Genomic DNA, 19,557 nt, shown 5'->3' on the forward strand with positions numbered 1-19,557 from the left:
CTGCTCCTGACCTGGGGTTTTGCCCTTCCTCCCCACACCAGGCCTTGGCACTCTTGGGGTTTCACTGCTTATATCACACAACCTTGACAATCTCAGTGAGGGCTCTGAGGCCTAGAAGTCAAGGGGCTGGATGGAGGTCACCTGGCACAGCTAGCAGTGGTGGGTCAGGATCCTCAGCACACAAAGAGAGGCCCTTTCCCTGCCTCCCTCCAGGCTGGCACTCAGCTGCGACTGGCTGTGGGTCAGCAGACCCAGGATACTGTCCCAGCTCTGCTGTGGCCGCCCTGAGTGAGTCTGATACATCCATCACCTTCCTCCCCTGCCTCAGCATCCCCTCTCAGAAATGAGGGGCACCACTTGCCTTTCTCTAGAACCCAGGACTCCCAGGAGGCAAAAACCTGTGGCCTGGATGCAGCAGAAAAACACAGACGACAGTCAAGCCCAGTCTGCCTGCCTACCTGCTCAAGGACCAAGTTCAGCATCTCTGAGGTGCAGGGTGCAGCAGGCCCAGCTGGAGGCGCCAGGAGCCAGGAGCAGGCATGAGGACCAGACTGGCCACAAAGAGGGCCCCTGCACACAGAGCATGCTCAACAGCTGATGGTTTCTCCCATCCCTGGAATAAGTAGCCCGGAGAGGGTAGAAGTCTTTCCCAAAGCACACAGCACCAGCCACAGGCTCCAGTCCAAGCTTGGGGGCACAAGCCTACTCCGTGGACCAATAAATCCTCAAAGTGGGGAGCATAACACTTTCCATGAGCCTGCTGAACCGGGCTGTGCAAGCTCCGTGGGGTAATAATGGCAATCCAGGTTAGCATTTATGGCGTGCTACTGCCCCAGGCACTGTACTAGACCCCTCACAGGCCCCAGTTTACCTTACCCCCCCTGGAAACCCTGAGAGGTGGGCACTATGGCTGCTCTTGTGTTCCCATTTTATAGGTGAGAAAATGGAGGCACAAACAGGTGCAGTGGTATGCCCAGGAGGATGGTGGGCAAGCAGCAGAGCTAGGAACAGACCCCGGCAGCCCACCCCGGTGAGTGCAGAAGACCATCACATCATCCAACCCCTGGTGCCAAACAAGGGGCAACTGGCACCCAGTGGCAGCTGGGGCTGAAGACTGATCCCCATACAAACACCCAGGCTGTGAGGGAAACTGAGGTCCGGAGGAGGGGGCTGTGAGGAGGAAGCAGCTGGACAGGAAGGGCAAGCAGCCTGGGTGGGGCAGGGCCACCCCCAGTTAATGATTCAGTTAATGATTTCTGTTCCCTGGCCTTATCAGAGGGCAAAGTCCAAGGGTAGCAGCCAATCAGCAGCCGCGCTGTGCTGTTACCCAGCAGCCTCTGCTGCCAGGGCCCCCAACTCCCATGAGCCCTTGGGAATCAGGGAGTGGGAGCCAGGTCCCCGGGAGGAGGCCATTCTGCCCAGAGCAGCTTTTCTCCCAAACACCCTGCTTGGCCCTGCCTAAGACTCCGAGGACACTCTGCCCAGGACCCCAGGTTCAGCAGGATGGAAACAGACCACTCTTCTTCCCTGCACTGACCCCAGGCCCTCCAAGAGAACCAGCCTCCTGGGCTGCATTGCCTCCATGCTTTTGTTCACATGCCCATTGTTGCCTCCACTGACCCCGAGCACATTTCCCAGTCCTGTGTGGCCCTACACTGGGTGTTAGGGACACTGGATGAGTCAGAGACCCCAGTCCGATTGCCCCACCCAGCTGGACTCAGGATCTGGGGAGGTGGCACTGGGACGGTAGTCCTCCAGGGGCTCAGGAGGCACCCCATCTCATCTTCCTGAGAGTCAGGGGTCTGGCTGCCTCCCCCATCTACCTGTTCCCACGGTGCACCACAGACAGACAGACGTACAGGCTGACACAAGCACGGCACCATCCCGTCAAGCACCCCAGCTCAGCCTCAGACTCCAGACACATCCTCTCCCGTAGTCCCAGGTGGTCCCCCCTGGGGCCTCCTCCTACCCTGTTGAGGCAGAGATGCTGGTCCCCATAGGAAGGCCACCCTCCCCCTCCCAAGCCCATGGTGGCTGAGAAATGAGCTGGGGGCTGTGCATCAGCCTGGCTAGCTTTGGCTAACTTCTTTCTCTGGGAGACACAGCCTTGGCCCCTGAGAAAGGGGGCCGGTGCCACTCCCTCCCCTCCCCCACCCCAGAGCTGGTGTTGGAGGGTGCTGGCTGCTCCATCAAGCCCCATGTGCCCCTGGAGTCAGAAGCCAACACCCACCCCCTTCCATGCTCTGAACCGTCCTTCCTTCCCAGGGCTGAGAGAAGAGGCTCATTAGAGCTGCAGGCACCACCATGACCTCTGCCTCCCTGTCCTGTCTTACAGATGAGGAAAAGGGGCCCAGAGAGGGCAAGAGCTCTGCACAGGGTCACATAGCTCTCATTGGCCAAGACTGCACTGGAACCTCTAGGGTTCTATCAGGATCCTCTGCTGCTGCCTTGCCCCTGTCACTGACCAGGTTCCAGGAGTCGGAGGCCCCCGCCAGTCAAGGTGATGAGAGGTATACTTGCTACCGTGGTCGTTACCTGCTGAGAGCCAGTGCATCCTGCCTGGACGCTCCCCTGCAGGCCCTGTACCCGCAGATCCAGGCAGCTGTAGCCTCCCTCTAGGGGATTAGCAGGGCGGTCATGGGGTCCCGGCCGTACCAGCCTCCCACCCGAGGCCCAAAGCACCTTAGTCCCATGCCGCTGGCCTGGCCCACCTGCACAGGGCAGGACCCAGCACATACGCCTGGTGTGTCTAGACAGTGGGTAACATCAGATGAGGGGCCTCGGTATGCCCTGACCCTTTGGCAAAGCCCTTCCCCTTCTCCAAGCCCAGAGCCCCTGTGCCCACTGTCCACAAGGAGTGGCCAAAGCCAAGTAGGGGCCAGGATGAGAACTCAGGTGTCCCAGTTCTCAGTGCAAGAGCACACGCTGCTCCCACACGCTCAGGAACCACACACCCACAAGCACGAAAGGACAGCTCCCAGCCCAGCGCGCTTTCACATTTATGCTCATGAGCACACTCAGGCACTCCCTGACGCACTCTGGGTGCCCCCCACACCACTGCCCAGCTGGCTGCCAGGACTTCCCCTCCCAAGTGGCCCCTGAGATCCCAGCTCTCAGCACCCACCCACCTTCCCCCGTCTCTGGCTCTGCGAATACTTCTCTAGGCCCTGGCTGGGCGGGCAGCCCCACACCCCACCCCCTGCTCCCCACAGACATTCTTGAGTCTCCTCTTATCTCTCTGGAGGGAGCAGTACAGCCTCCTGGCCAGGCCTGCTGCATGGCTGAGCTGTGGCGTCAGCCCCCACCCCCCCACCCTCGGCCAGGAGGGAAAGTTTGGCTCAGGACACAGGGAGCCTGGGCTGGCCTGCCGCACCCCCCCCAACCCCCACTCTGCCCAGGGCCCAGCAATATCTGCAGGAAGCCAGGGGGCCTGGCACATGGGTCATCTGGGGTATCTAGCTCAGGGCACCTCCAAAACAACACTCCCCAAGCAAGGACTAGTGATCCCTCTCCGCCTGCCCAGGGTCCTAGAGCCCCATAAGGCCTCTGGAGGGCTCCTAAAGGATGCACAGTGCCTGAGTAAAACGAGATTCCCTGGGACTGATGGGGAGTTCACTAGAACCTTCAATGGCCCAGCTACCTCAGGATCAACCATTTAATCTAGTCCAAACCTGATTTATTGGGGTCTGGGTCTACTGGGGTATCCAGAATCCTGGAGCAGGGAGGCCTGAGGCCTGGGGACACTCTTACCTGGGCTGTTTAGTAGGCAGGAGTGGACAAAGGCTCCCACCCCCAAGTCACAGAGAGGGAGAAACTGAGGCCAAGAAAGGCCTTCCTTTCTCTCTCATGGGACTCCAAAGGGATCTGGCCACTGGGCTTGAAATGCAAGCTGCTTCCCTGCCCTGCATGCGGCCCAACCACCCCAGCACAGGGTGCCCGTGGGCCACCCCCACCCCCAGGGGCAGCTTCACATTAATGGAGGGGTTTGAATCACTGGGTTCTGGGTTCTGAATGCACCGAGGAGCAGGATGCGGGCTTGGGGACTGGGGAGCTGGGGAGACAGAGGTGGGCTACCTAAGTTGGCAGGGAGGGGCACAAACGGGGCCAGAGGGTCTACTTAGGTGTTCCAGGGAGGGTCTGAGAGAAGCAAGGGGGCTGGGAGATCTCAACCCGCACCTCTGCCTGGCCCTCCCACACTCGTCCCATCCCTCCTGAATCCAGCACCCAGGAGAAGGGGGACAGCCTGGAGGAGGGACAGAGGCTATTCAGGAGAAGGGGAGGGGAGCTGGGTAGGTGTAGGAGCAGACCTCCAAAACCACTCTGGGGTGGGGGTTGAAAAAAATATAGGGTGTGTGTGACTGGGGAGGAACTTGTTAGGGTCAAGGTGATGGGGGTGAGGTCACTCCTGGGGTAGGGGCACAGCCAAGGAGCCACAGCCCCAGTGACAGGTATGGGTGACACAGCCCTGAGGAACCTCAGATGGCTGGTAGGATGCAGGTCACAGCTCTGGGAGGGTCTTGGAGTGAGGGGGTAGCTGGCAGCAGGGATGGGGACTTAAAGAAAGTTCTAGCCCAAGGAGAGCATTTGGGGTGGGGGAAACCAGCCCACAGAGGAATGGGGAGGGGTAGCTGCTTCAAGGACGATTTCAGCCTTGGGGGAGGAAGGTGCCTTGCGGAAGGTGTGTGAAATCTTGAAGGGGGTCCTAGTCTCAAAGGGTCCTAGTCTCAAAGAGGGTCCTAGTCTCAGGAAAGCACAGTGGGGAGGTCCCAGCTCCTAGAGTCAGGCTAGGCAGAGGGTGTCAACCTGAAAGGCACACAGGGGGCCTGGGTCTCTAGGCAGGGGTCCCAGCCTCTAGGAGGCACTCTGGGGGCTGAGGTACCAGCCTAAGAGGCATGGAAAATCCTAGAAGGCATGCTGGGGGGGTCTGAGCTCCGGGGGGGGTCCAGGCCTGGAGGGGGCTCCAGGGAAGCCCAGCAGAGGGTAGCCAGACTCGGGAAATGCGCTGGGGTTGGGAGGTGTCAGAAGTTAGCAGGGACTGCATGTCCTGGAAGCACGAAGACGAGCATGGAAGGGGACACAGCTCCAAGGAAGGTGTGTATTGGGGGGCTGGGAGTGGGCAGCCCAACTTGAGTGGAGGTGGGTAGTAACTTCCAGGAGACCCAGAGTCAGCCAGGACGGCAGGCTGGTGTCAGCTGAAGGAGGGTCCCGGCCCAGAGGAAGCGTTCTGGGGGGTCCCAGCGTGATGGAAGCTCAGTCGGGGTCCCAGTCCCCGGGAAGATCCGCTGGGGTTCCCAGCGCTACAGGGGGTCGCCGCCCCCGCCGGCCCGCGGCCCCTCACCTTCGAAGAAGCGCTGCAGCGCCTCCGTCTCGTCCACCACCTCCATGTCCGGCCTGCCCGGCGCGCACCACGCCCCGGCCCCTCTACAGCCCGGCCCGGGGGCGCGGCATTGCCGGCGCGGTCCGCGCGACAGTCCCGGCTCGGCTCCGGCTGCGGTCCCGTCCAGCCCGCCGCCGCGTTCGCCCCCAGCGCAGCCTGGCCCGGCCCCGGCCCGCCCCCCGCGCCCCGCCCGCCGCGCCCAGCGCCCCCTACCGGCCTGCTCCGCGCTGCAGCCCCGCTTCGGGCAGGCCGCGCGCCGCTCCTCCAGGCGGCGCTCGGCTCGGGGGCCCTTCCCGGCCTGGGGGGGTCGCCGTGTGGTCTGCTCTCTGTGCGCGGAAGGAAGGGCGTGCGGTCTAGGCCTGGGCGCAGCAGCCACTCCCGTCCCCTTGGGCAGGGGAAGATGGCAGGATTCGGAATCTCAGATTTTTCAGAAGCAAACCTCAGAGACATCCCTCATTTCCTCACCTTACCCACCCCTCATCTCAGCAATAATAACCGGCATTTAATGAACATCTGTTTTGTGCCACACCAGCACTGAGCACTTGCAGGCGTTACCTCATTTAGTCCTCTGAGGTGTGCTCCCAAGGAGAGGCTATTATTATGTGCAGTTTACAGATGAGCAAACCAGGCTCAAGTGCTACTGTCTGAGGAAGCGCTGTCCTGAGATGTTGGAGATGCTCTCTGCGCTGTCCAGTGTGGCGGTGACTGGCCACGTGTGACTATTGAGCACTTGACACGCGGCTCTGGAGACTGAGAAACTGACTTTTCAATTGTATTTAAGTAGCTCAAATTTAAGTAGCCACGTGTGGCTCCAGTTTGGACAGCACAAGTGTGTGGATGTCAAGGCAGTGGGAGTCAAAGTCAGCATTCAGAGGCAGGTCCTGGCTGACCTGGGAAACTTCCCTCTCAGTCGCTGTGTGGTGGAGCAAGACCTAATGGTTCCACCTCCAGCTGTGTCCTGGATAAACCCACCACCCGCGTTTCTTTGTCTCCACCCTTATGAGCCGCTTCTCATCTCTGTTCTGCCCAGCTGCACTGCCTCTCTTCTCACTGATGTCCTCTTCAGTCCTTCCAAATCACTCTTTTTAAAACACAAATTAGACCATGTCCTTCCTTTGGTAAAACCAGTGGCTTCCCTTTGCACTCAGAACAACATATAAACTTCTTGCTCTGGTTTCTGAGGTCTTGTATGATTTGCTCCCACCTGTACAGCTGACCTCACTTCCTACTTTTCTCTCCTTTGCTCACCAAGTCACAACCACCAAGGCCTCCTTGTCATCACTCAAACATGCCAGGCACACAGCTGCTGCGCATGCTGTTCCATCTGTTTATAATGCTTGTGCCCACATGGCTGGTTCTTTCTCTGTAGTCAGGTGTCAGCTCACTCATCACATCTCTGACCAGCCTACCTAAAGCAATCCCCCCTTTTGAGGCCTTTCTTTCTCACCACGTAGAAGATTTTTGTTAGTTTTTGTTACTATCATTCTCTTTACTTTGTAATAGAGGCCCGATGAGGGTAAGAGATTTTTCTGGCTTGGTCATTGCTGGCTCAATAACTATGTGTTGAATGAATGAAGGTTGGCATCATCAAATCTTAGACCTCTGAAACCTTGGATGCAAAGAACTCTGGAAGCCTGGACCCAGTGAATCATCTCATTAGGGAGTGGCTCAACTCACTGCCTCTCAGGATCCTCAGATGCAGTTAAGTCTTGAGTTAGGAAAACCTATCCCACCCTACCATTTAACAGATACGAAACTGAAACAAAGGCCCAGAGCAATGGGGGACTTGCTGGTAGATCAATATGCTAGCCTAGCCAGCCTGCATTTCTCAACTCGGAGTGCCACTGGCCCCCCAGTGGAGAGTTGGGGGTGAACTGGGCTGCCCAGTGGGGATGGGGTGAGAGACTGGGAAGCTGTTCCCACCTGGGCCACCCTCCCTTCCTCAGTGGCCAGCCATGAGGGAGGGGCGGCTGGTGCTGGAACCCCAGATGTGGCCCAGTCAGGAGGCCCGTGGTGGCCCACTGAGGAGGGTCAATGCCACGACAGTTCTGGGCTGGGGGAGGGGTGCCCAGGCCAGCGGGCGCCTCACAGGGAGGTTTTGTCCCTCTGGGGGCCGCTCTCGGAGCTGTTGCTCTTAGATAGAGTGGGATTCTGCCGGAGGCCCCAGCTGTGTGTGCTGACCAGCGCTCCCCCCACAGGGCTGGGCCGAGAGGGGGGAGAGGGCCACACTGAGCCGTGTATTCTTTTCCAGCTGATACCCTCAGAGGTTTTTCTCCCTCTACAGCCTCCCTTAAGACAATTGTTATTCTCTGCTCTGCCTGCTCCCCCACCCGGTCAGGCCTGCTTGTGGACAAAGTAGACACCCGCCTACACCATGTGATTTTTTAAAAAGAATTTATTTTAGGAGTTGTCCAGGACCGGCTAAAAACCAACTTCTTTTTAATTCTCCACCCACCCACAGGTCTTTCCGCCATAACCCACATGGTGCCAGAATGTTCATCATTTGAGGGCCATGCCAATGAGCTAAATATTGCCCTCATCTTGGTCATCAAAGGCAGGGAGGGGTATATTTTTTCCTCAACACCTAACTCCTCAGACTGGATTATTAAGCCTCTGGGGTAGCCTTGAAGTTGGACGGGATGGAATGAAGTTTCCTGTTAATCCTGTGGGAGCTGGTCAGGCTTAGGGGGTTCTGGACCTGTCATCTCTCCTGACTCCACTAGGTTACTGAGCAAAGGAGCAACTGTCCCCAGGGCTTTTCATTTCTGGGGAGCAAGAGAGGAGTGACTGAAATGTCCCAGATTCGAAGGCTCAGCTGACAGTCGAAACAGCCACCTTCCAACTCCATAATGAAGTTGGGGCCCAAGGGCTGGGGCTGGAGAGGGAGCCCCAGAGAGCTCTGTAACCAGGACCTTGAGGGGCCCACCCATGGAGAGAAGTCCCCATTTGCACCCCTCCTCACTAAGCCCCAAGAGTGGGGGGTCTGAGACTTCGGCCCTGGCCCAGCAGACATGGCTGTCCCCTATAGCTGTCTCTCCAAGGCCTGCCCTCTGGTCTTTGGGGGCCTCATCTGTAAATCAGCCTGTTATTGCCCCTCAGTGTAGGTAAGGTGCCAGGGAAGTGATTGCTAAGTGGTGATTTCTACAATGCCAAGTCAGTTCCCAGCACCCACACTGGCCTCTGAGTGGCTGAGATAGCACTGGGAGAAGGGAGGCACGACTCCAGGGTTAAGCAGTAACTAAGTAAGCAGCTAGAGGCTATCCCCGGAGAGGGTGGGGTTTCCTGATGGCCAGACCTTGCTACCACAGGGCTCCCAGCCCGCCATGTGCCCACACAGCCCTGGCATCTGCCCATTTTGCAGAGGGAGGGAAATCTCCCAGGGGCAGTGAGTGTGAACCCAGCGAATCAGTGAGGCCTGGACTAAGGGGAGAGACAACACCCCTGGTCTGGGGGCCCTGCAGGGTAACCTCTCTCCTTCCTCCCTCCCACCTGAGATGGCAGGGGCTGTCCTCGGATCCTGAGTGGGGACAGGGAGGTAGAGTGCTTGCTGCTCCAGCCCTTCTCAGAACTGCCCCTCCCAATTCCATGCTCTGGCTGTGTGACCTGGGGCAGGTCACAGAACCTCTCTGGCCCTCAGTTTCTTCTGCTCCACTAATTGGATAGGATAGTCTGCAAACCAAATCAAGCTATAGGATGGGAAGAACCTGTGAAAACCATGAGGTTAGGGTGAAGGCCAGAGTCCTAGGCTGACAGGCCTGGATTCCGGCCCTAGGTCTGTACCTGCAGCCTGAGTGAGTTGGACTCTTCACCCTTCCCTAGCCTCAGTTTCCTCTTCTGTTCAAAGGCGGATGCTGTGGGTGAAGACAGGCACGGTGCTCTCACCCGCCCCAAGTCCTCATTAAGTAAGGTCACTCTGGGCTTGGGGGTGGGAGGATGGGCAGTGTGGGGAAGGGGAAGACCAAGGTGGGGTCAGAGCTTGGCTGGGACAGGTTCTGCAGGTGTCTGTGGGACTGGCTGGAGATACAGCGCCACCTGCTGTGTGGAGGGGGTAGGCCTGGGGTTGGGGCTGGCAGGAGACGCAGCTGCCTGCCCACCTTGACCCTGGAACTGCCCCACAGGCCCTGCTGCCCCTCAAGCCAGGCTGCGCTGGGGTCCCTGGGGTGCCTTGGGTCTAGCCAGGCATTTTACACCCTCCAAGGGAAGCCTCAGCAAAGACTTCCAGTGGCCCTTTCATTTCAGTGCTAAGCCTCTGGGGTTTTTTTGTGGAGTCCCACCCCTCTGCCCCCGTTCTCAGCACTGGGGAGAGGGGCTGGGCACTGTCAGACGAGCTTGGTTCCCCAACTGCTAGTTCTGTGGTCTTGGGGAAGCCTACTCACACTGTCTGAATCCCAGACCCTCAGGGAGGAGAAAGGGGCTAACGAGTCCCTCTTTCATGACTTAACGAGGTCATGAACACGGATGCCCTGGTAGGTCTCTCACACAGGCAGTGCTCAACACAGGACCTCCCCCATTCAAATGGGGCTTCAAGGGGCTTCTCGTCCCTCACTGCAACTCAAAGTGTGCTCCTGGACCAGAGCATCAACAGCAGCGAGAGCCAGTCCTCAAGGTCCCCTCCTGTCACTCTGCCATTGACCTCAGCATCAAGCACCCCCCACCCCCACCAGCTGGGAAGGGAGGTCACTCAAGGCAGCCAGTGTGCTTCTACATCCAGTTTATACACAGCTCTATACAATATACAGAAACCTTTATATACAGATATATTTATAGAATAAGCTATATTAATTTGTCTCTCCTTTTTACAGCAATATTAGTTTGGATCTTTCATACATTAAGTACAAAAAACATCATAGGAGAATGGCATGTAGAGTGCGTGAGTGTCTGTGGGGCCTGGCTGCTCGCTACCGATTGCATATGGAGGTCACCCAGGCGCCTGGGAGGACAGACCAGCACACAGCTGGGAAGCTTGTGCTGCAGGTGTGGGGGACAGAGTAGGGGTCAGTCTGAGCAGAGCTGGACTCAGGGGGTGGCTCAGACCCCCCAGTTGCAGTGTGGGGAGGAGGGGAGAGACCCAGAGCAGGCCTATCCTTCAGGGGCAGGGCGGGGAGAGGGCAGCTTAGGGATGGGCTGACCTGGGGCATCCAGGGCTGAGTCCAAGCCTGCCCCAGCCCCAAGCCTGTAACCCGGTGTGGTGGCAGACTTGGGGGTGGGGAGTCTGTCCCTGATGGCTCAGTCCTGGGCCTTAGTGGGTGCCATGCCCCCTTAGAGGTCCCAGGAATCACCCTGGCAGAAGAGGAATTAAAAGGCCAGACACCGAGTCTCTCCTTGCTGTTGGCAGGGGGGTGGGGTGGGGATGTGGGGGGGCCTGCTGGAACTTAACTCTGATTTATGATTTCTCTTTTTTTTTTTAACTCTAAGAGTCACTGATTCTGTCCTGCTTCTGTGCTGGGCCTAGGCTATGCCAGCAGCCGGGGCCCTCGGCTAGGGCAGGGTCCTGGAGTCAGGGGAGGGGTGGGAGTCAGAGAGTGAGGGAGGGCCGGCTCCCAGGTCTCTGCTTTCATCCGTCAGGGTGGCCAGGCGTCCCAGGGCAGAATCTGGGCCAGTCCCAGCTGGGTGTGGGGTAGAGGTCAGGACGCAGGCCACAGATGCCAGTGATCATGAGATGTGGGTCTTGGTCAGGGGAACCTAGCAGACCTGGGGAGGCCATGGCCAGGGCTGGGGCAGCACGCCTCCAAGGAGACAAGGCACAAGCAGGCAGGCAATACCTCAGCACTTGCCCGTTTTCTACACCAGGGGTTAGAGCAGCAGGTGAGATGAGGGAGACAGCCAATGTCCGAAACTGCACTGTCCTGTGCTACCCCCACGCCCCCAATGCACCCACCCACAGGCCCCCATCACATTTGCTAGTCTTCCTGGCAGGCTGGGAAGAGACAGTGGGCAGGCAAGGGTGGGAGCGTGGGGTGGGTGCCCGGCAGCTCCTTCCCCAGGGGTGGCGCTCACTCACGCACATGCACACATGCCCCATGCCAGCATGCACAATCTTCCCCAGTCGGCCTCTGGGGAAAGGCTGGTCTCCACCTCTCAGCTCTTTTCTGACCCATCAGGAAAGGAACCCAAGTGGGAGCTCTGGAGGTCTCAGGCTAAACAGGACAGCCCACAGCCCTCAGCCCCACTGGGCCCACTCCCCCCGGCACTGAGCAGAGCGTTTCCATCCAGACCCCACAATACTCCACTCTTGGCCCTACTTCCTGCCAACAGGAATACTGAGGGTGGGAGGGAAGAAAATCCTGTTCCCAGGACAGAGCCCAGACCAGCAAGGAGAGGCTGCTGAGGGGAGTGGCGGCGCGTTTGGTTTCAGATCCTAGGGCCTGGGGCTGCCTGGGCATGGGGGAGTGGGGAGGTGATATAAAGGGCTTACATGGGACCCTCAGAGGAAGAGGGATTTGGCTGCCCTCCTTCCCCCAGGGCACTGGCTCTGCAGCCGGGGTGAACACACCCTTTGAGTGGCCAGGATCCCTTGGGGTAGAAGGCTAGCTGGGAAGTAATGGGAGGGTGGGGCAGGCCCGGGTGCCCACAACCCATTGACAGAGGGAATCAGCATGAGGGGCACCAAGCAGAGAAGGGGCAGGCCTGACCCCATCCTCCTCCGGGCCCCTCCTGGCCCCATGGCTGCCTTGGGCCTCGTGGAGGCTGGTCCCTGCCCTGCTCAGACAGGGGGCTACTGAACTTGTGATTGGGGAGCAGGGCCTGTAAGCCCAGGAAACATCCTGAGCCCAGCCCAGCAGCTTCTGTAAACATACACAGCACTGCAGACCACCTTGGTGGGAGGTCACCCCAGGGGGCTGGCCAGCAGGCACCAGATCTGGGGGGTGGCCAGGGCAGATGCCAGCCTGGACCACAGATGAGAATACGTGGGATGGGGGCTGCTCTCCATCTTGGTCCTGGGAAAGCTGCTAGAGGGCAGTGATGGAGTGATGATGGCATGCCCGTTGCCTGTCCTGGAATGGGGGATGCCAGGCTGCCCCTGTGGGGCACAGTCAGACTGAGAGGGTGGAGTGCTGCCCTGCCCACCTGGCAGGCTGCCTCAGGCTCCTCCCCACTCCACATTCCTCTCCTATCCGAAGGGCCCACATCCCAGCTGCCTTGGTTCTGGGGGTCCTAAGCTGAGGTAGGGATACGGACCCCCAGCTCAGCAGCAGTGCCCCATGCCTGAGGCTAAACTGGCCCCTGGGGGCCTCTCCTCAAGGCTGCCCAGTCCTGGGGGCAGCCATCAGAAGCCTGCAGGGCCACCTGCTGGGGCCTGGGCCTCAGCGGGGCTGCTCCTGGGTGCTAGCGTGCCGAGATGACCAAGTCATCCTGCTTGGCAGGGCTGGCCCCATGGCTGGTGGGGGTCGAAGTCCGGATCTTGTCCGCTGCCAGGCACTCCTGGCTGCTGAGGCCCGAGGGCGTCAGGTCCATGAGCTCACCCGAGGAGCTGAGCGGGAAGGAGGGCGAGAGCGAGATGCCGGAGGAGGGGTCGGCAGAGCTGGTGAAGAGCCGCGGGGGCTTGGGCACCAGATTGGGCTCGAACTGGGCGCGGAGCAGGATCTCTTGCTGGCTGGGGGACTTGGGGCCCTCGGTGTAGTCGCTGGTGGGGCTCTCGGGCACCACCATGCAGTAGAGGTCCTGGAGGGAGCTGCTCTTGCTGTCTAGGTTGAAGAGGCTGTCGATGAACTCCGCGAACTCCAGCACCTGAGGGCTGGGCGAGTCCCCCAGGCGCCCGTTGTGCAGCGCCAGCTCCCCTTGGGGGGCCCCCCCGTCCGCCCCCCCGCCCTCCTCTCCCTCCTCCTCATTGGCCACCACGCTGGGGGGCCGCTCCGGGGTGGCGCCCCCGCTGCCCAGGGCGGCCTCCAGGGGCTGCGTGTCCTGCGAGTGCTTGGACAGGCTGTCGGCCGCCAGCAGCTCCGTGCGTGAGCTCAGGGACGGGTTTTCCTCGGGGATGGCAGGGTCGATGTAGAAGAGGTGGCCCTCGTCGCGCTCCAGCACGGCGTGGAGGCTGGGCGAGCCGCGGATGCTGCGGAAGCCCGAGGAGCGGCGGGAGTCAAAGCTGTACAGGGACTCCGTGTCCGAGAGGCTCTCCATGGTGGCCAGCGGCGCCCGCCGGGCCTGCAGCTCTGCCGCCAGCCGCTCCTGGGTGGACAGCAGGAGCAGCTCCACGGGGTCCTGGCGGGCTGCAGCGGCTGTGGCCGCTGGGGACAGCAGCCACCCCTCCGAGAAGCCCTCCAGGCTCAGATCAGACTGGGACTTGCTCCTGCAGAGGGCAGGGCAGGGGTGCATGTGAGACTCCAGGGGGCCGGAGAGATGAGCCCAGCTGCCTGGCTGCAGGGAACTTGCGGGAGCAGCTAACTTAGCGGTTGTGGAATGGTTTGGACACAAAACCCTTATTAAAAAAAAAACAAAAAACTCACAAAAACCCAAGACAGAAGAGAAAAGGGTAGATGCTGGGTTGAGCCTCAGGCCCCACCGGACGCAGTAGGGCTCCAGGAATGCAGCTGGGGTACCCGCACCAGAGCCTGCCACTGCATGGATGGGACACTGAGGCCAGGGAGCACGGCTGCCCCAGGTCACTCCCGAGGCAATGGTGTGGGGGTGCGGGGAGAGGGAAGGCGAGAGTGGGGGAGGGAGGGAGAGGGGAATGAGGACAGCACTGCCCGCAGCTGCTCCCACTGGATCCATGCCCGTCCTCGGGCCAGCACCCCCTGGGCCTCTCCCCTGGGCTGTAGCCCTCTGCAGAATGGGAGCCTGGGAGCCCCTGGGCTGCTCTCGTGCCTGCAGGGGCCCAGTGCAGCAGCCACTGCAGGTGGACACTGGCTCCCTCTTGTGGTCACACAGCTGTCCGAGGAAATGCACAGATGGGGAGGGATGTCAGGATGTTCCCACCAAGGGCTGGGAAGCAGCGACCACCCTCTGGGCAGCCTCCTGGACAGATTTGTGGCCTGGGCACAGCACGTGAGTGGGAAGTATCCCAGAGAGGAAGGAGGCAGGCCACTCCTTAAGAGCCTGATCCCCCCAGAGAGTGTGTGCATGTGGGTTTGTGCATGTTGAGTGTGTGTATGACTCTGTGTTCATGTGTACAGCATGCACACTGGGTGTCTGTGTCAACAGCCCATGTGTGTCTGGGTGGCTGGGTCTGGGCACAGGCACATTCATGCATTTACATGCAGGGTTGCCCATCTAAGCCTGTCCTGGTGTACGTGTGTCTCAGCCTCTGTCTTGGTGTTTGCCCTATTCATGAGTATGTCTGTATGGCGTTCCCTGTGCACTGGAGTTATTTATGAACATATGTATGTGCACATGTAAGCTTCAATACAAACATGTGTGTGTGTGTGTGTGTATGTAAGTGCACAGGTGTCCATCTGTTGGGGTCTAAATGGCCATGAGAAGATCTATGTGTTTGTGGCCAGGGCTCTGTGCATCCCTAGATGCCCACCACTAGCCCTTGTAGGCTTCAGTGACGGCAGGCCAGGGGGCAGTGGGAGCAGAGCAGGAGAGATCCTCAGCAGCAAGGGCAAGCTTGACCTTTCCTGCATGTGTGTACAGAGCTGTGCAAACATATGTGGGCCTAGCATGTGCATGGGATGCACATGCACACAAGCATTTGTGCTCTGACACCACACTCGTGGCTCCTGTGCGCAGCCTCTGGGGCAGGGCTGGGGTGGGCAGGACTCACCTGACGCTGTTTCGGTGGTCTCCAGTGGGCAGCTCCTGGGCGAGGCCGGCAGGCACGGGTGGCCCTGTGGGCAGTGGCTGCTGCTGGAAGATGAGCTCAGGAGTCAGATCCACCTCGGTGGGGCTCACCATGACCTTAGCTGCAGAGAGCAGGGCTGTCTTCCCCTTGTTGTAATTCTCTAGCACCTGGGGACAGGATGGGGATGCTGGTTGTGACAGAGAGGTGATATTCATGTGGGGGGGGCAAGGCGGCAGGCCAGGCCTCTCAGGCCAAAGAGAGCTTCATGGGGTCAGCAGGCCCCACTCCCCTGCTTCCCCAGGATCCTGCTCCTGCAGGGAGGCCCGGGGGTGGCCCTGCCATCCTGCCTCACCCCACACACAGACGGGACAGGTTGGAGTTTCCCTTGCCTGGGTCAGCCTTTCTGTGGTGGGGTGTGATACCCTAGGCTGCCCCTGCTTGGCTGCGCATCTGTCAAGTGCCAGGTGGGCCTCTGAACTCAGCTTGCCTCCGGGACAGGTCCCTGGGAGTCTCATAAACTCCTCCCCACCACAGGGCCAGGTGGCAATGTGGACGGAGCAAGGGTATGAAGGCCAGGATGTGAGTGGGCTCTCTGGCTCCACCACAGCCCGGCTGGGTGCTCACGCTCACTTCTCAGAGCGTCTGAACTCTTGTCTGCAATATGGGGATGGAGGCTGGGCCAGCAAGGCATTATGGGGCCCTGATGAGGTGTCACCACCCAGGGGGCTCACCTTGTGGAGCCCCTCCATGACCACGTAGGGGAGATGCTCATGCAGCATGGCTGGCGAGATGACCACCTCATTGAAGGCCTTGTTGTCACCCCAGATGGCGAAGTACGTGGGCTCCTCCTGTTCACAGCAGCTGAGGGGGCCCAGGGCCCAGGGGGAAGCTGAGCCGGAGGGAGGGGGCAGCCTGGCCTTGGCCCCCAGACCTCCCGCTCTGCTCTGTGCTCTTGCTTTGCAGGGGTGGGCTGGATCTGGCGACCCCCCTGCTTGCCCTGGCCAGCGAGGCTCCCTCCCTGGGCTCCTTATTGCTGCCTCGCCCTCACCCAACCCCACCCCAGCCAGGAATGTTTATGCCGAAAGGAGGCCAGGAAAGGCTGACCTTGAGCCTCAGCCACAGTCCCTACATAGCCTTCTACCTGCTGTGGCCTCTGCCACATATGCTCTGCCACAAGCAGGACCCAGTTCCAAGCCTTTTGTTGGGGAGGCAGCCCATGCTGGGAAGGAGGGTCCAGAGCTCAACCCTTGGAAAAAGAGCCAGCAGCCGGAGAACCCTGTGTTTGCTCCTTCCTGTCTCCGGCCCCCGCCCCCGCCCCGTCCCTGCTCACAGCTGCCAACTAATCCCAGAGGTGGTGCCAGGTGACAATCAAGGTGTGAGCTGCCCAGGGCCTCAGCGTGACCCCTCCAGCCATCTGCTTTTAAATGGGCCACAAGAAGGAAGAGCTGTCCTGGGGGACACAGGGAAGGCTGACACTGGGGACAAAGGCTGGGACTGTTAAAAGAGGGGCCTGGAGTTCTGCCCCAGACTGGCCTTTTGCTCCACTCCAGGGCAAGACAACGCATGGGTGCCCTAGGCCACCATCTCCTGCCTCTGCCCCCAGCCCTGAGGGTGAGGGAGGCAGGGCGGCCCTGGCCCCACTCGCCGGGCACAGGCAGTGCCTGCCCTGGCACCTACCAGCACTGCTCCGCAGGGTGGTTATGGACCACGTGGATGATGCGGCCGGGCGGGTAGAGAGGGGTGCTGGCTGACAGGGCGATGGTCAGGTCGCTGGGGTGCGTCCAGAGCCGTGTGCTGGCCAGGGTGGTCACCTCTACCTCCTCAGGCAGCTCCGACTTGGGGATGCATTTGGTGGCCCCCACAATGATTCGCCACTGTGCAGAGCATGGGGAAGATGGGGACAGAGTTGAGCAGTGCTGGCTGGGTGGACAGGAGGGCTCATAGGTGACAGGTGGGAGCTGGGATGGCCATAGGCAGAAGGAAGGGCAGTGCCCATCTGAAGAGGCAGTGGCTGAGGTGTATGGAAGCCATGATGGCCAAAAAGATGCCAAGAACAGGTGACACGGAATTGCTAAATTTCAGGGCTAGAAGGGGCTGGAAGACCAGTCAACCTCTTGTACAGTGGATGGGGAAACATGCCCAGAGAAAGGAAGGGACTTGCACTAGGTCACTTCACAAGTCAGAGGTTACTTCACAGCTCAGCCTAGCTGCCCCCACCAGGCCTGGCCACGTCTGGGTTGGTTCCCAGCCCCCTGTCTCCTGAGCCTGACAGGAGACTGGGTCTGATAGGAGCAGTTCTACATCAGGGGACCAGGTTCCTCCAGGAAGACCTGGTCCCCTAAGGCTTCACTGCCCTGCCCACCACTGGCCCCTGGTACCTGACACAGGGCCCTGTCTGCCAGAGGGTCAGGGGCCCCAAGGCTGGGAACAGTCCAAACATGTAGACAGTGGACAGGGTGTGGGCTGGCCTGGGGGGCACAGAGGATGCACTGGCACAGGTCAGCTCCCTCCTGCCTGCCTCAGGGCACCTGGCCACAGCAAGGGCCCCCACAGTGTCCTCCAAAGACCTGATGAGGGATTAGGAAGGGCTGATCCTGTCCTCTGAGCTTCAGTGGAAAATCAGAACAATCTGCACCCAGACCCCCCACGAGTGGTCTCCCAGCTCCTGGGACCCGGGGCATTGCAGCAGGCTTTGGAGGAGGGCACCCTGCTTACGCTTGGAGCGTTGAGCCTCCTGACTGCTTTCTCCTGACTAGGCAGCTCTGTGTGACATGAGCCAGGACTCAGGAGCCCTGGGTTCCAGTCCTGACACAGCTACAACTTGTAGGAGTAAAAGCAAGTCCTCTGCCCCCTCTGGGCCTCCGTTTCCCTGTCCGTACAAGGATAGGCAGTGGGTAGGCGGGATGATCTTGGAGATGCTGAGGGCGACAGCCTGAGGCTCCCATGACACTGCCACACCCCAAGCCGGCCTCTCCCGGCTGGGGCCTCTTGGGCTTTCACAGGACAGATGAGGTGCCCAGAGCCGGGGTGCCCAGGCAGGAGGGAGTGGGGGGAGCTCACTTTGGGCTTGGTGCTTCGCTGCAGGACATCCAGGAGCTGCCTGCGGAAGCCTTCCAGCTGGGAGAGGCCGATCCTGGGGGGAGAAGCCAGACGGGACGTCAGCCTTCCCTGGCCAGGGATCGGGGGAGTACGGGCGTAGCAGGGGAAGGCGCGGGCCTGGCCACAGGAAGAAGCAAGACGGGACATCAGCCTTCCCTGGCCAGGGATTGGGGGAGTACAGGGGTAGCAGGGGAAGGCCCGGGCCTGGCCACAGGAAGAAGCAAGATGGGACATCAGCCTTCCCTGGCCAGGGATTGGGCGAGTACAGGGGTAGCAGGGGAAGGCCCGGGCCTGGCCACAGGAAGAAGCAAGACGGGACGTCAGCCTTCCCTGGCCAGGGATTGGGGGAGTACGGGCGTAGCAGGGGAAGGCCCAGGCCTGGCCACAGGAACAGAAAGAGCAGGCCGTCAGGGTCATGGGGTGGGTGGGCCAGGGCAGGGTAAGCCTGGGCACCTAAGGGCAGGGAGGAGGCCCTGGGGTCCCTCGGGGAGATGGGAATTGACTGAGAGAGGCTTGGTGCCGGCTGAGGCCCTAAGGAGGAGCCGCCCAGGCCAGGACAGTGGAGAGAGGGGAGGACTTGCCTGGGGACGAGATCTTTGCCCAGCACCACCGCCGTCACGAATTCCTTGGAGTACTCCATGGCATCCTCACTGCAAGGGAAGCCAAGGGGGCCAGTGGGGGGGCACCGCAGTGTGTGCAGGGGGTAGTTCTTGACTCAAGGCCCTCTGAGGGGGCTCATGGGTGCCAGGCTGCGCTGCCTGCTCCCTGCCCCACCTTTCTTGCCGGTCAGGCAGTAGATCCTGGGGTCTGCCTGGCATGTGATAGAATGGCCCATGTCCCCTCCACTTACCAGGCCATTCCCAGGCCCCCATGTGACTGGAACCCAGACTGTCCAGTCCAGCTTGCAGCCCTGGCCAGCCCCAGCCAAGCCCGAGGCCCCAGGCTGCTCACCTCAGCAGGCCTCCTGGTGGGGAGTAGGCGAAGCACTTGAGGGTGGGGTACTGGGGCCGCAGGAGGAAGGAAAGGATGGCAGCGGTGCCTGCACCCAGGGAGTGGCCCACCACAATCAGGCCATAGTGTTTGGTTCCACGGCCCTGGGGACCAAGAGAAGCCTGAGAGCCCTGCCCACTGCTTGCTGAGCTGTCTTGGTTGATACCAGGGAGGCAGAGGGGTCTTCCCAGAGTCCTGGGATCACACAGTCTTTGCTGTGTAGCTGCTGGGACAGAGGAAGAGTCAAGCTAGGGCCCCACTTCTTGGGGAGACCATGCTGACAAACTCCTCTTCATCCTTCAAAACCTTGCCTGGAGGTGACCTCCTTGGAGAAGTCCTTCCTGATTTTCCAGGAAAGGCTCACTGC

The 19,557-nt window shown here is 60.3% G+C and overlaps 2 protein-coding genes across 21 annotated transcripts in view; both read right to left on the reverse strand.

Annotated features, from left to right (window-relative positions):
- The window catches only part of MYRF (myelin regulatory factor), a 35,992-nt gene extending 30,464 nt beyond the window's left edge, over positions 1-5,528 (reverse strand). For all 10 annotated transcript variants that reach the window (XM_036925448.2, XM_036925373.2, XM_036925411.2 and 7 more), the window contains exon 1: positions 5,339-5,528. In XM_036925448.2, coding sequence (XP_036781343.2) covers positions 5,339-5,384 — 46 coding nt within the window. In that variant the 5' untranslated portion in view covers positions 5,385-5,528. The remainder of the gene's footprint in view (positions 1-5,338) is intronic.
- Positions 5,529-10,071: 4,543 nt separating this feature from the next.
- DAGLA (diacylglycerol lipase alpha) overlaps positions 10,072-19,557 on the reverse strand; it is a 61,250-nt gene continuing 51,764 nt past the window's right edge. For all 11 annotated transcript variants that reach the window (XM_036925343.2, XM_036925332.2, XM_036925264.2 and 8 more), the window contains 7 exons: positions 19,152-19,294; positions 18,782-18,850; positions 18,162-18,234; positions 16,779-16,975; positions 15,833-15,962; positions 15,084-15,268; positions 10,072-13,664 (listed from right to left, as the gene is read on the reverse strand). In XM_036925343.2, the coding sequence (XP_036781238.2) occupies positions 12,704-13,664; positions 15,084-15,268; positions 15,833-15,962; positions 16,779-16,975; positions 18,162-18,234; positions 18,782-18,850; positions 19,152-19,294 (1,758 nt within the window). In that variant the 3' untranslated portion in view covers positions 10,072-12,703. The remainder of the gene's footprint in view (positions 13,665-15,083; positions 15,269-15,832; positions 15,963-16,778; positions 16,976-18,161; positions 18,235-18,781; positions 18,851-19,151; positions 19,295-19,557) is intronic.

The sequence above is a fragment of the Manis pentadactyla genome, chromosome 9 (assembly GCF_030020395.1).
Source record: "Manis pentadactyla isolate mManPen7 chromosome 9, mManPen7.hap1, whole genome shotgun sequence".
Classification (NCBI taxonomy): Eukaryota; Metazoa; Chordata; class Mammalia; order Pholidota; family Manidae; genus Manis; species Manis pentadactyla.